The following is a 16,090-nucleotide window of genomic DNA, read 5'->3' as shown; positions in this document are numbered from 1 at the left end:
CACATTACTTTTGGCACTCTCTAATATAGTTGGCATGGCAGATTGCGAAAGGGATGTTGGTTAAGGCCATTGTCTGGGACAATCTTCCCTAACCTGGTGCCCTCCAGATATTTTGGACTACAACTCCCATCATCCCTGATCACTGGCCATCCTGGTTGCAGCTAACGGCAGTTCTCCAAAACACCTGAATTATACCAGATAAAGGAAGGCTGGCCTAGGAAGTTTGGCAGGATGTCCTTTGCATCTCTTCCAACCCTATAGTTCTGCATGCTGATTCATGTTCATCACTAGATCATTACAGCATCACATTTAATGTATGAATAAGCCATGATAAATCAAACATGACAGAAAGAGCTTTTGCAGCACCACTCATAATTTTGGACACAATGCTCATAACGGAGTTAGCTCACTTCTGTTCAAATGCAAGTCATTAATTGCTAAGTAATCAAGTGATTAAAAAGCAATTAAGTGGTTCACAGGAACAAGCCCTGGGGGACACTTTCCCATGTAAAAACAACAACACATGATTCTAATACTCTAATGTTTGTTCTTAAAATGAGTCATTTTAGAATCTGAAAAGACCAAAAAAAAAAAAATCAAAAAAATCCCATACCTCTTGCAACTCGTACACACTCTCCATCTCATTTACAGATATCTGCAGCAAGTTCAGGATGCCCCTTATTATATTTATGCACTCGAATGAGACATTTTTAAGGGCATAAATATTTCCAATGCAACCTCTTCTGTACTCAAACTTAAATGGTTCAGGAAAACATAGATCCAGTTTCTGAGTGAGAGTGGGTGTTTTGAAGGTCGGATCTCTGGGCCACATTCCATTGTATTCTTCCACTTGTGGAGAAAGGACCTAAGAGCAAAAGCACCAGAAGAGTGAAGATTTGAGCCAAATTAAAATATTTACATGCAAGCAACAGAAGAGTCATATAAGGAGGAGAGAAAGATTTACCTAAATTTGAATGTGGCACCAAAACTGAGAACATGTATCTCCTGAGTGGGCCCTTACTCCCAAGTAACTATGGAAAACATGCCTGAGTAACCTTATTTCTTCCTTCTAGCTGGGACCAGAATAGTACGCTGAGTAGGGTTCATCATGACCTCAGCACTATTCCTTGTGTTATGACACAAGACTTGAAATTGTTGTATGCTGGCAAACACTTCATTGTGCTCTGGTACAAGAGTCCTCCATTTTGGTTAACCTTGCAACTTATTCTCTTCTGCTGCCTTTCACACACCCTCCCCCTTATCTGTTTGGGGTTGCTCTTTCCACCCCCTCTCTTAATAGAGGCTTACCCTCACAAGCTCTGTTCAATTTTACAAGGCCTATCAGAATGACAAACAGCTCCTACATTTCTAAAGCATTTGATGAGGTTACTGTCATGTCCACTCCCCACCCCTTTTATCAGTTTCCCAGATGTACAAATCACTTGTCCACCCCAGTATAAAAAATTGTGTTAAGCTACCAAACTTCTGTATTTGTGTTCAAGTTTGCCCATCTAATTCTTTAGGAGTTGCCGACATTGGTAGGCTGGTCCACATCTTTTTCACTAGCTTAGCAGAAATCTCCTAGAAGATCCCACGTAGCTACACTGATGCTTATGTCTTTCTGAGCTATTCTGAATAAACGGACCTCATTAGTCTAGCCATGTTTTGTTTCTGTGCGAGTTGTAATAAGCCATTCTCCTTCAGTTCCCTCACGGATGAAAATGTATTGATAACATCTGTATATTTTGGCTGAAAAAGTTAACCAAAAAGTATTGGGTGATATCTAATGTTAGTCATCTTCAGAGTGGAACCACTGAAATCAATAGCCTTAAGTGTTGATATCACCTTACATACCAATACGCATAACAAAAGCATCAATGGCATTTTTGTTCTAAAGAAAAGAGCTTTGGATGGGGACCCTTCAACCTGTTTCCACCTGCTTCTCATGAGATTCTAGACACTTGCTTCCATGCTTCAGCTGCCCACCCCTTCTCCACTTAAAAAGGGCCCCTATCAAACCAGCTATCTAAAAAACCAGTCTCTCCTGTATTGGTTTCTACAGCCACAGCAGGCTCTGCAACCCTCCAATGGTTTTACTTCACCCCTGAAAGCACACTCCCCGAGACAGATGGATGCCAGCCAACCAAAGCCACACGATTCCAGGTGAAGAAAGAAAGAGAGCTTGGCAGGTAAGTTTAGTCACTAAAATTAAAAATTGATATCATAATCTACCTTAAGAATGTGGTCTTCCTGGAATACTCTGCTGATCTTTACTTGGCAAGACAGTTTTAAGACAGATTTTTCTAAATCCCCATCTTCCAATCCAATCTGAATGAGTCCGGTATAGTTGTAAAGGTAGGATTTGAGATTGCTAAAACCAGGTTCTGTTAAAAAGGAGGGGGAGAGATAATTCTGAGTACCTATAGCACCCTACGCAAATAAGAACACAACAGTAACAGTAGTATCTGTGGTGCTTGGGAATTGAGCACATTCCCAAAGTACTATAAATTATACAAAATAAACTATGCAAAATATGGGAATGAATTATAATATTTCTAGTATATGTCAGGATGCTGAATTCAGCTTGAAACCAACAGGTTAATTGTCTCTCAAAAGCAGATTTACATGTAAATAACAATTTCTGTGATTCCTAAACACAGCTGAATGCAAAAACAATCCTTGCACAATTCAGTCCTATATATGTTTACCTGGAAGTGTCTCCTACTGAGTTCAGTAGGCTTACACACTAGTAGGCTATACAGTTGGACATACAGTATCTAAGAGCAGGCCTATAACTCGTGCTGTGAATCTTGACCCTCCCATAAATTTATCCTTCTCGCTCCCCCTCCACGCCACAAAAATGAAAACAACCCTTACATGGTCCCTTGTGGTGTGTTGTGCCCTTTGAGGGGGGGGGAATGGCAAAATGTAAATTACTGTAACACAAATCCACAGGGAACCTTTCTACACTTTAGCCAGTAACTACCAAAAAGATAGCATGTTAACAATGAGAACTTGACTTACCGATTCCATTTTTCTGGCTCCCTGTGTGGGGAAGAAATACATTTGTAAGTGGAAAGAATTGTAATTTAATATGATAGATAATCTATGATAGACAGATGATAGACAGAGATTTCACTTGGGATAGGGTGAGGTGTGACTTCCAATTCCACCTTGCCCCCCCCCCCCAGAGATCACCATCCCTACCTAGTGGCAGAGGGAGTAGGGAGCTTACCCACAAGAGTGATGAGCAGCACAAAAACAACCCCCCTCATGTTCAAGGTGAATGAAGATGTCAGGGAACAACACCAGCTTTTATACACAAAGAATGATTAACAGGCATCTGGGGCTGGGGGAGGAGTTATTGAGTTATCAACTTGGTTACTCAAGTTCCTCAAACATTCTGTTGGCAACCATATTGGCTTTTTTTGCTTTATAAAGAGAACGAAAAATATGGATGCGCCGCCTCAAACTATTCACTGCTGCGATGCAAGCGCAGGGTGGAGGAGGGCAGGAAACAGGGGCAACTTCAATGGAATTGTGAAGTGCTGCTGCTCATGATCTGAGCCAGCCAGCAAGCTATGGTTGCTTTTGGCATACTAAAGGTTGTTCTCCCATTCATTCCACCAGGCAGGGCAGATCTTTCAATTTTGGTGCTGTTGGTTTCTCGTTTTTCCAGACTTAAATTCAGTCCTCCATATTTCTGCAACGTTTTCCATGAAAAATCAGCATTTTTGTGCAAATTTCTCATAGTAAACATTTTTGTGCCCATTTATTGCAAGCGGATTCCTTTCATGATGTGTGTGTGTGTGTGTAAAATCTCACTAATATTTGCATTTTTATGCTCACCTTCCCCCAGTATATGAATTTTTGTACTCTTTACTGGGTTGGTGAAGTGCAGTGTGAAATTTGGAGAATTCTCACTGGGCTATTTTGGGATGTTTCCTCCTCCTTGCCCTTTAGGCCTTTTCTGTCTTTCCTAAATATGTTTTTATCTGTACTTCTGCAAACTTTGGGACCAGCCCTTCCTCCCACACGTTGATACCTTCTCTTATTTCTCAATTTTAGCTACATCGCTGTCATGGCTCAGCTTCCTCAATTTGCTAAGAGTATATATGATGGAGATTTAATTTCTTTTTTTTAAAAAAAACGGCAAACTTAGGATACATGATTATTTAAGAATATATATATATATAGAAATGTTTACTCCAGAAGGAGAATCGTGGATGGCCATGATGAGCTGGAAGGTTTCGAAACATTTGTATTTAGACATAAGGTTGGCAAGGTCATTTTGACCTGACACACATGGCCCAAGCTCTTATCTGTGTTCTTTCACTGCAGGACAGAGACATCAGCAATCATATAAAACTATCTGAAAGGCATCCCAGCTTACGTGCATGGCTTCATTGGTATATGTAAACTGCCTCATAAAACTGAAGAGTTGGAAGGGACCCTGAGTGTCAACTTTTCCAGTGCCTTGCAATTCAGGAATCTCAACTAAAGCCACCCAAGCTCTGCTTAAAAACCTCTGACAAAGGAGAGTCCACAGCCTCCACTGTAGAACTGCTCTTACCCTCAGAAAGTTCTTTCTGATGTTTAGTCAGAATCAACATTCTTGTAACTTGAATCCAGTGGTTTGGGTCCTAGCCTCCAGAGCAGGAGTAAACATGCTCCGTGCATGCTCTGGTGATCTCCTGCTTTGACTACTGCAATGCTCTCTACGTGGGGCTACCTTTGAAGGTGACCCGGAAACTACAACTAATCCAGAATGCGGCAGCTAGACTGGTGACTGGGAGTTACACTAGCTCCCAGTACGTTTCCAAGCACAATTCAAAGTGTTGGTGCTGACCTTTAAAGCCCTAAATGGCCTCGGTCCAGTATATCTGAAGGAGCGTCTCCACCCCCATAGTTCTACCTGGACACTGAGGTCCAGTGCCAAGGGCCTTCTGGCAGTTCCCTCACTGCGAGAAGCCAAGTTACAGGGAACCAGGCAGAAGGCCTTTGCGGTAGTGGCGTCCGCCCTGTGGAACGCCCTCCCATCAGATGTTAAAGAGAACAACAACTACCAAGCTTTTAGAAGACATCTGAAGGCAGCGCTGTTTAGGGAACCTTTTAATGTTTGAGGTATTACTGTATTTTAATATTCGGTTGGAAGCCGCCCAGAGTGGCTGGGGAAGCCCAGCCAGATAGATATTTGAAGATGGCTGTCATAGCTCCTCTCAGTCTCCTCTTCTCCAGGCTAAAAATACCTAACTCCCTCAACTGTTCCTCATAAGTCGTGGTTTCCAGACCCTTGATAATCTTGGTCGCCCTCCTCTGCACATGTTCCAGCTTGTCAAGATCCTTCACGTCCTGCTACGTTGCAGCAGCAACATCAGCAACAGCTAAGCTTGGAGGGTCCTCTTTCCCATCCATTCCTGTAGCTTCTTTGGAAGTAGGGGACCTTTTTTGGCCTGAAGGCCACATTCCCTCAGGGGTATCCTTCCAGGGGCCACTGCTGCCCATAGTGGGCATGGTCAGGGGCAAAAGTAGGCAGAGTAGCTGATAAGCCTCTTATCTACATTCCAGCCATGCAAAAGTTCAAAGTTTCTCACACCGCACACCCTTCTCTTCCTCTCTCTTGTTAGGCATGCAAAAGGACTTATTATACTTCATGAACACATTCCAGCCAAGTAAAAGAACTCAAGGTAGGTACAGAGCAGGAACTGTGAAGGTGTGGTCTGGGGAAATGAGTGTGGCTTGAGGGGGATCCCATGGGTTGGGCTGAGAGGCCAGGAGGACTACTGTTGCCACCAGACCTGAGGTCCCCCAGCCCTGGTACAGCTCTTGGAATCTTGTTGAAAAGTCCCCCAAGATTCTGTTGCATTGCCACTCTAGGTGTGGTTGTCTCTTTCTGTCTTATGAACCCCTCACCCTGTCTCCTTCTTTTTTTATATAAGATATAGCAGCCACCTGGGTGAGAGAGGCATCCAAATCAGGGCCACAGTTCTGAAAGAGGCCTGATGTTCACAACATACACCCCCAACATTCCTCAGAGGAAAGTTGGGGTGCATGGTTTGGGGGCTGCACTCTTGAGCGAACCAGGTGACTTGTGAGAGAGTGTGCCCCCCAAAAGGGGCATCTTTTGGGGCCATACTCTTGCGGGAGCCAAAATGGGCCAACATCCCAGGAGCCAATCAGAAGCCGGGATAGCTTCTGTAATTCCAGCTCAAATCAGGACAGTTGAGGGGTATGTCATAACCTATCATATAGCCATGCCTTCCGATAGTTCTAAATAAAATACTGTTTTTAAAGGCCTTTTTGTGAACATGCTTAAGCAGGGGTTGCACATCTGTGGCTCAGTCAATGTCTTTGGACTTCAGTTCCCCTTAGTCTCAGCCATCACAGCCACAGGTAAGGAATGAATGTCCAAGACCACCTGGAGGTTTGCAGGTTTCCCACCCAGGATGTACACAACACACATTGCCCTTTCTCAAGACAGAGCAACGGAGTGAACAGTAGGGGTAGGAAAGCTGCATATTGAGACGTGACTGTCCTGGGACAATTTGGTCTCACAGCCGAAGTGTGCTCCTTTTTAGTTTAACTCGTCATACTGTCGTTGGGTGCCTGATCTGGCCCAGCAGTGTTCTTACAAACTCCCCTTCTGTCCTAGCAGGACTGCAGATAATGTTGTGCTATGTAAAGTCCCTTCAGTCATGGGGAATGTGTGGACTGCAGCCTAAAACATATGTGAAGATCACTTGTGGAGCAACGAATCATTTCGCCCATGCCTGCAATTCAGTTAGGGATGAGGGAGATTTATTTATTTATACATGCATACATACATACATACATACATACATACATACCCCGCCCATCTGGCTGGGTTTCCCCAGCCACTCTGGGCGGCTTCAAACAAAAGATTAAAAATACACTAAAACATCAGTCATTAAAAACTTCCCTAAACAGGGCTGCCTTCAGATGTCTTCTAAATATCAGATAGCCAATTCCATCCCCACAGAAAGGTGGATTACCTAATTCACACTCTGCAAAACAATATGCAAACTGAAACACAACTATCCTTTGAAATCCTGCATTCCCCTATCAGTTTCAGTTTTCCTCGATTTCTCATTTTCTCTTTTTTAAAAATAATTGTTATTAACAGGCCAATCACATCACATTAATTCCAAATCACAATAATTCCAAATTACACAGCCAAATTTTTAAATTTTTTGTTGGGGGTACCCATGCTTCGAGCTCTGAAAGGGATCCGATCATCTCTCTTGCTGCTGCTTTAATTACACAGTTCTGTCAAAATAATATTCACAGTTCTGTTCAATCTTCTCTTTGTTTTCCTCATCTTCTTGTTGTTATCTCCTTTCTTTGTGATCTCTGATAATCTCCACAAGCGGGTTGAAGACAGACGTTGTTATATCCTGTGTGGATTTTACACTCATCCAAGAGCCATAAAAGTAGACAGACGCCATTTCAACACCTCCGTACAAAACATTCCCACAGTCTGTCCTGATCTCCCCAGGCCCGCCGCTCCCTCATAAATTTTCTCATCGGGCCCTGCTAAGCCGAACCCACACTCCAACATAGTAACAGCCATAGTCCTCCTCCCCCTGAATTCCTGCGGGCGGGCCTGCCATGATAAATCTCTTTTTATGACTGCGTCACAAAGGACTTACTTTCGTTTCCCGATGCTCCCATAAGCCACGTCCTTGCATAGTAATTAATTTCCACACAGTTCTTATTCCTCCTGCTTGTGATCAGTAATTGCAACAATTCTTTTTTGGGGAGGGGGATTATTGGGTACTCACATAAGACAAAAAAAGAAAAGTTTTTCTCCCCCCCCCTTTTCAGTCTCGCTCCGACATACCAATCCTTTGATGAATCTTCTTCTTGATTTATTCTTCTTCTTGATTTATTGTTAAGTCCAGCCCATCGCTCCTCTTCCCAGAGATCCCTTTAGTTAGCAGTCCTTACTCCCAATCATCGCTTGAAGTATGTGCGTTTCCTTCTGTTCTGATTGTTTATTTTGAGCTCCCGCAACTAGCTGCGCAGATCAGAGACAGCGTCCAGGAGAGCCGACCCACACGAGGGCTTTTGTGCCTAGTGCCCTCACCCCCTTTCGAATCTGGGGGTGAATTATGGGCACAGCAGGCAAGGCAGCGTTCCCCATTCCTTGGGGTAACGAGGGAGGCTGCATACTCCCATAACAGCCTCTTAATTACCTTGTGTGAGCCGGAGAGATGGTATTGTCGGCCATCTTCCGATGCGCCCCCTAGCGGCCCCCCGATTTCTCATTTTCTCAATCTTAAATTCAGTTCTCCACATTTTCACATCGATTGGTGATTTTGTAAAAGCGTCATCAAAGTTTACCAGCATTTTAGTGTCCATTTCTACACATGTTTTTATGAGATTTTGCCTTAAATACTTCTCCCTTTTTTTGCAGAGCAGTTTCCCCTAATATAATGCAATTTTGTATGCAATTTTTCACTAATATATGCATTTTTATGCGCACACTACCCTAATATATGTGTTTTTGTTAACATAACTTGGCTGAAAAAACAGCAATGCAAAATTCAGAGAATTGCAGACATCAAAGGGTGGATGTGTTCATTGGGGATCTGAGGTGAGATACCCACGCAGTGGAATTGTCTCTAGTTCCAGTCACCACACAAGGGCAGCTTAAGATCCAAAATAGTTTACTACTGTAGAATATTAGGCTTCAGTAATACAGTTCCGGATGCTGATATACACATACAGCTGGTATACTTTGCAGATATACATACAGATATATACAAACAAAAAGTATCTCTGTTGTTCCAGCAATTCTAGATGTTACACAGACTCCAACTCACTACTCAAGACTGACCCCAGCACACAGACAGACTCATTGACTGACTAATGAGCTGACATGTCTCAGTCACTTAGATAGATGGCACTGGGCCATTGCCATAGCAGCTGTCTTGGCTGACCTTTGGCCTGTTGGCTTATCTCATACATGGGATGATTTACACTCATGAAGGAAATTAATCTCTTCCTTCTTGTCCATTTCCTCCAACAGTGTTTTGGTCCTTGTACAGTGGTACCTCGGGTTACAGACGCTTCAGGTTACCAATGCTTCAGGTTACAGACTCCGCTAACCCAGAAATAGTACCTCAGGTTAAGAACTTTGCTTCAGGATGAGAACAGAAATCGTGCTCCTGCGGCGCAGTGGCAGCGGGAGGCCCCATTAGCTAAAGTGGTCTCTTCAGGTTAAGAACAGTTTCAGGTTAAGAATGGACCTCCAGAACGAATTAAGTTCTTAACCCAAGGTACCACTGTATTGTTATGGAAAGTGCAAATTAGGCAGGTTCACCTTTCAATGTGAACTGGATCGAATATTCTGATACGTCAACGTTCCCTTGTGTGCATGCATCCTTATTTGGTGTGTTGATTTTATACCCGCATTCTGACATTTCACTGAAGTATTGGTAGCTTTATGACCTCCCAAAATAATACAACATTAGAAACCAGTGTAGACAGTAGTAAGCTGGATGGACCCATGGTCTGACTTGGTACAAAGCAGCTTCCCATGCAAAACACAAACTGTTTCTGTCATCCACCAGGGGGAGCACCACTGGTGGCAGAAGAACGCTTCCTAATGTGAAACAGGCAGCAGTTGGGGGTGGAGGTGCGCTGAGGCAACAACTTTGATGTGTGTTTTTTTGACACACACACATACACACAATTTGGACCCAAAGTTCTCCACAAAGAACTTTCAGTTTAGCCTTCAATCTGTTTACTTTGGCCGTTTCCCAGGATTCTGTCATGTACTGGGGCTGCCTCATATATTCTTGCTTATTGCTTTGTGCTGGCAGTTTCGTGTGGTGTCTTGCTGGTTTGAATGACCACCACAGATCAACTGAAATCATAGAACTGTAGAGTTGGAAGGGACCGTGAGCATCATCTAGTCCACCTCCCTGCGATGCAGGAATCTTTTGCCCAACATGGGGCTTGAACTCATAACCTTGAGATTAAGAGTCTCATGCTCTACTGACTGAGCTATCCCAGCTGTATGTTCATGTCACATCAAACACACTGCTGTTCCAGCAGTCGGTTCACATGTTCAGAGGCCGGTCATTTAATTTGTATCCTGCTTTTCCACCCAAAAAGAAATTGTGCTCAAAGCACCTCATAATACTTTTTTTTAAAGTTACCAATGAAGGGGGGGGGAGATGTTTTACTGGACTGCTGCTATCAAGATGCTACTTGTGTTGCTGAGGAAACCCAACACCCTGCCGTATCATTGGCTCATCCATGACAGCAGGACCTTTGTTACTTAACTGTCATGGTCTGACAGAGTAGGGTTGGGAGGTACCAGCTGGGGAATCTGCCCCCCCAAGCGAAGAAGACTCAGAGCCAGGGGACTGGTGGTGGGATGACCATGAATGGTCAGAGAGAGAAGAGGGAGCAGTCTGGGAGGAGGAGGCATTGGAAGCTGAAGTGGTTATAGGACTTTAGTGAGCAGGAAGAGGCAGAAGTAGAGGCTGGAGAGGAGCGAAGAGGCAGAGATTAGGCAGGCTGGAGAGATAGCCAAGAGGTCCCTCTGACGGCTGCGACCAGCTCCCCTCTCCTCCGGTCTCCCGGAACCAGAAAAGGTATGAAAAGGGCAGAGCAAAAACAGGCAAAATGATGGAGCCTCAGATTGCTTGGGAAGGAACCGGAGGAGGAGACTTAGGGAGCTGTGGGAAAGTGGCAATCCTCAGTCTCCACAACTTCCTCAAGAGTTAGCTATATTCTCTAGCCTTTATGCTGGAGAGGATGTAAGCTTAAAGGCACAGTCCTCCATGTGTGGTGTGACTGTCATCTGCCATAATGGGACAATGTCTTGTACCTGATTCCATGTAAGTCCTTTTGTCCTACTGTCAATGGAAAATGATATCAATCCAAAGGTCAAGCATAAAAAATTGGTCTTCTTTCTTATGACAGTAGTGAGACAAATAGTTGCTTCCAATTGGGGGAAAAGCCCTCCCACCACAGAAACATAGGTCCAATATGTATGGACTTTAAAAATATAATGATAATAATAATATTTAATATTTGTACCCCACTCATCTGACTGGGTTGCCCTAGCCACTTTGGGTGGCTTCCAAAAAACATAAAAGCATAATAAAAACATCAAACATTAAAAACTTGACGTGGCGTTTGCCCGTTCATTTGAAAATGTTTGTACAGGGGGAGAGAAAGGGTTAAAATGTATACCAATAGGAAGGGAGAGGGGAGCAACATTGTAATCAGAAAGAAGTGAATCTAGCCCCTTCATTAACCCAGTCACAGTGGGAGGAGGTAGGAAGTACCTTACAAAAATACAAAGCCGTCTTTAGTAATGTTCCAGGAATAGCAAAGGGAGTGGTCCATCGCATAGACACTGGGGGTGCTAAACCCATTGCAGTGACCCCTTATCGGATAACTGGGACATACATGCATAAAGTCCGCAATGAGGTGCAGGAGATGCTGAAGGCAGGGATCATAACCCCCTCAGAGAGTCTCTGGGTAGCACTGGTAGTGCTGGTAGACAAACCTGATGGCTCTATAAGATTTTGTGTTGACTATTGAAAGTTAAATCACGTCACTAAGGCACATTCCTATCCAGTGCCCCGCTTAGATGACCTAATTGAGACCATAGTCAGGTGCCATTTCATTACCTGTCTAGACCTGACAAAAGGCTATTATCAAGTAAAAATGTATCCTGGGTTCCAGGAAAAAACTGCCTTTAGAAGTCCCCTAGGATTATATGAGTTTAAAGTGATGGCCTTTGGGCTAAAAAATGCACCAGCAACCTTTCAAAGGCTAGTGGATAAGATCCTGCATGGATTAAGAGTGTTTACAGTAGCTTACCTGGATGATATTGCAATTTTTAGTCAAACCTGGTCCAAACACATAGAGCACCTAGAGTTAGTGCTACAAAGAATTAAAGAGGCGGGCTTGACCATTAAGGCTAGTAAATGTCAGGTTGGGGACTCAGAAATCAAGTACAGTGGTACCTCTGGATGTGAATGGGATCCGTTCCGGACCCCCGTTCGCATCCTGAGTAGAACGTAAGATGCGTCTGCGCGTGCACGGGTCACGTTTTGCCGCTTCTGCGCATGCGCGTGACATCATTTTGAGCGTCTGCGCATGCGCAAGCAGTGAAACCCGAAAGTAACATGCTCCGTTACTTCTGGGTTGCTGTGGAGCATAACTTGAAAACGCTCAACCTGAAGCACATTTAATCCGAGGTATGACTGTACTTTGGACATATGGTAGGTGGAGGAATAATGAAGCCTTTAGAGACCAAGGTGGAGGCAGTTACGAACTGGCCTACTCCTATGTCAAAAAAGAAAGTGAGAGCATTCTTAGGTTTGGCAGGGTATTATTGAAGATTTATCCCTAAGTTCAGTGAACTAGCTGCACCACTGACCGACTTGACTCGTAAGAAAGAACTGGAGCATGTGGAGTGGACATCAGCATGCCAGCAGTCATTTGATGCGCTAAAGAATGCCTTGACTACCGGACCAGTCCTCGTCACACCAAACTACGGCCTAGAGTTCACCATCTTTACAGATGCGTCAAATGCTGGGATCGGAGCCGTGCTGTGTCAACTGGGAGAGGAAGACAACCTGCATCCGATCACGTATGTCAGCAAGAAATTGCTACCCAGAGAGAAATACCTTTCCATGATAGAAAAAGAATGTTTTGCTATCATCTGGTCCCTACAGAAGTTAAAACCTTACATCTGGGGCCAGAAATTTATACTGTGCACCGATCATTCACCCTTGCTTTGGCTAAGGACGATGAGAACTAATAGCAAACTGCTGAGGTGGGCCCTGTTGCTGCAGGACTTCAATTTCACCATAAGAAGCATGAAAGGGTTCCTGAACATTGTGGCCAATGCTTTATCAAGAAGACCTGATGATGAAGGTTAACCATGGACAGTTAATAATATTTCCTGTAGATAACTGAGTTGCTTTAAATGTTTAATGCAGTTTGTTGGAAGAAATTTAAAGACTATTTGCAGAAACATTGTAAAATTAATGAATGTTAAAATGATGTAGGATTGAAATGAGATGGCTTTAGCAACAAAGTTAAAAGAATATGTAAAAAAGGATTGATAATTAGATGAAAATATAAAGTAATAATATGTTAAGATATATAATTAAGATACAAACAAAAAGGGTAAGGATTTGCTGAATTAACTATGTGAATTGGAATACAAAAAAGGGAGGTGTGAGGAGGTCAGGAAACAAGTAATTGAAATATAAGATGTGAAAAGATTGATTTGTTTTTAATTCTTTTTTATTTTTTCATGTATTTTGTATTTTTCTTTGTATTTTTGTATTTTTTTTCTTTTTCTTTTTCTTTTTTTTATTCTGTAATTTTCTATTGTTTGTAAAATTTTAATAAATATCTTTTTTAAAAAAATGTTTAATGCAGTTTGATCAGGAGTGTAACTCTGTTGTTATCTCTCCTGATCAAACTTCTTTAAGGGGGGAGGGATGTGGCGTTTGCCCGTTCATTTGAAAATGTTTGTACAGGGGGAGAGAAAGGGTTAAAAGGTATACCAATAGGAAAGCCAGAGGCAGAGTCTACCTGTTTATAAAAGGGCTTAGCCCAAGGTTTGAGGTAGTTGTTGGTGGGTAGTTGGTTGGTTTTAGTGGGTTGGTTGGTTGGGAAAGGCAGTTAGAAAAGCAGTTGGCAGGCAGTTGGAAATAGACAGTTAGTGCAGTGGGTTCTTGTGTGAGGGGAGGTAGAAGAGACAGAGACAGGATAAACTAAGACTAAGAAGGTAAAGAGTAACAACGTTTGGAATGCAGTTAAAGTTTGTTTGTGTCTGCAATAAACTACACTCTTCTTTGTTAATTTGAGAACCTGACTGAGACTAAGTGATTTACCAGGGAGGACCTGGTTGGTGGCAGCAGATTAGTGGTGTACAGGTCAATAGTCCATGAGATGACCAGGGGCTCTGTACAAACGCCACACTTCCCTATACAGAGCTGCCTTCAAGCGTCCTTTAAAGTTGTATAGTTATTTATCTCCTTGAAATCTGCTGGGAGGCCATTCTGCAGGGAGAGCGCCACTACCAAGAAGGCCCTCAGTCTGGTTCCCTGGAACTTCATTTCCCACAGTGAGGGAACTGCCAGAACGCCCTTGGAGCTGGACCTCAGTGTCCAGGCTGAATGATGCGGGTACCTTTCAGGTATAGCACATATGGAGAGCTTATCTCAACATCAGAGGCTGATAAAAGGAATAACAAAGAAAGGTGGTTTTGACTCTGTACAGTCTTTATTTACATTGTTTATTAAAAATAAGCTTGTCTTTCCATCTTTTACACATGATGAATAGGTTTGGCACTTTAATTTGGCCTAGTGGGACTATCCAGTGATGCAGCAATGGAGACCTGTGGCCAACCAGATGTTGCTGATTTGCAACTGCCATCATCCCACATCGTTAGCTGTTCTGGATGGGGCTCCTGGGAGCTAGAGACCAGCAATACATGGAGGGCAACAGGTCCCCCATTTCTACTTTAATGGCTAAAATGGAAATCTATTAAAATTGAACTCTCCTGCCTCAATCATGCACAGAGAGACACCAGCGTAGATGCTTTCACCAGCCTTTGAGAATAGTAGTGATGATCAGCAGTGTTACCCTTCCACCTACAGCAATAGCCCAGTGATTTATAAAAACATTTCAGTATAGTTTTCTCATTCATGTGTGTATGTGTAGATGAGATAGATGATAGATAATAGATAGATAGATAGATAGATAGATAGATAGATGATAGATAGATAGATGATAGATAGATAGATAGATAGATAGATAGATATAGATGATAGATAGATAGATGATAGATGTAAAAAATTAGGATGCATATGCATCTGTTCTCCCATTAAACAAAGAGCAATAAGCATCAGTACAGCTTGCTCACCTCATTGGAAGGACATCTCACTTCCACTTTCATGATATAGGGACTAGATATTGTGCTATTATAGATCATTTTGATCTTAGGGAACTATTCCTACACATATGAGTTTCCCATAGGCATCTGTTTGTCCACCATCAGAACAAGATGCTGGGTTGGACAGGCCTCTGGTCTGATCCAGCATGTTTCTTCTGAAGTTCTTATTCATGTTTTCACTGAGCATCTGTAGAAACCACCACTGATTAGTTCTATCCCTGCTGCAGCAGTATTTCTTAGCTGATTACTTGTAGTCCTCCCCCTTTCCTCTCTTTGGAGTCAAGTCCTCTTCTCCTTATCCATTCTCTAATCAAGTCTAAGGAAATAATGATCTTCAATGTAGCACGTGTCACTCTAATCCCACCCACCCACCCCCTAAGCCTGGAAATCTGGGGCTACAGCTTCGGGCACCACTATGCCTGAGTAAATGTGTTCCATAACTATGCTGCTATCTGTAGAAGGAGTCTTTGGATTGTGGAGACTGACTATGGGTGTGGGTTAGCTTGTGTGGCAAAGAAGAAGAAAAATACAACTCTGCTCCCTCTTCCAGACCACAGACTGGAGAATAGTATTCTGGGGCAGCTGAGTATCTCTGAATTAAATATGTGATCTTGGTGGGATCCAGTCACCTGTTAAAAATCTAGAATGCAGACCTCACTGTGGTTTTCTGCACTGACTTCAGTCAAGCTATCAACTTGTTGACTCAGTTTCTAAACCATCTAATGGGTGTCATGCAGCACAGTTCTTATAGATGTGTGTGTAAGTCTCATTGAGGTCTTTGGAACATATTCCATTCATGGAATCATAGAATTGTAGAGTTGGGAGTCCAAACCATGTCAGGATAGGATTGCAGCATTTAGCATCTAGAGATACTTTGAAGCTCACACCTGTGCTTTGTAAATGTGGTGCCAAGTGATGAGGCTTGGTTTAATAATTGCAGTAGTATCACCTGATTTTTCATATTTAAGAGGTTTTCCACACCCAAAAGGGATGAGTAAATATTACTGAACTCAGCAGAAGTCTTTTTTTCTTTTTTTCTTTTTTTTACTTTTTCTTTTTAGCTGGTTCGGGGTAGCATGTCAATGCTTTGCTTTAATTTTGGTGGAATTAGAATAATGTCTTTTG

At 42.9% G+C, this 16,090-nt stretch overlaps 1 protein-coding gene across 1 annotated transcript in view; it reads right to left on the bottom strand.

Annotated features, from left to right (window-relative positions):
* Positions 1 to 3,111, bottom strand: part of LOC310765628 (vitellogenin-2-like) — a 30,015-nt gene extending 26,904 nt beyond the window's left edge. Inside the window, exons 1-3 of the mRNA XM_083620810.1 lie at positions 3,025 to 3,111; positions 2,233 to 2,384; positions 614 to 865 (exon numbers count right to left, since the gene is read on the bottom strand). Coding sequence (XP_083476936.1) covers positions 614 to 832 — 219 coding nt within the window. The 5' untranslated portion in view covers positions 833 to 865; positions 2,233 to 2,384; positions 3,025 to 3,111. The remainder of the gene's footprint in view (positions 1 to 613; positions 866 to 2,232; positions 2,385 to 3,024) is intronic.
* Positions 3,112 to 16,090: the final 12,979 nt, after the last annotated feature.

The sequence above is a fragment of the Podarcis filfolensis genome (genome assembly GCF_964270895.1).
Source record: "Podarcis filfolensis genome assembly, chromosome: 6".
Lineage (NCBI taxonomy): Eukaryota > Metazoa > Chordata > Lepidosauria > Squamata > Lacertidae > Podarcis > Podarcis filfolensis.
This window is presented reverse-complemented; position numbering and strand designations above follow the sequence as displayed.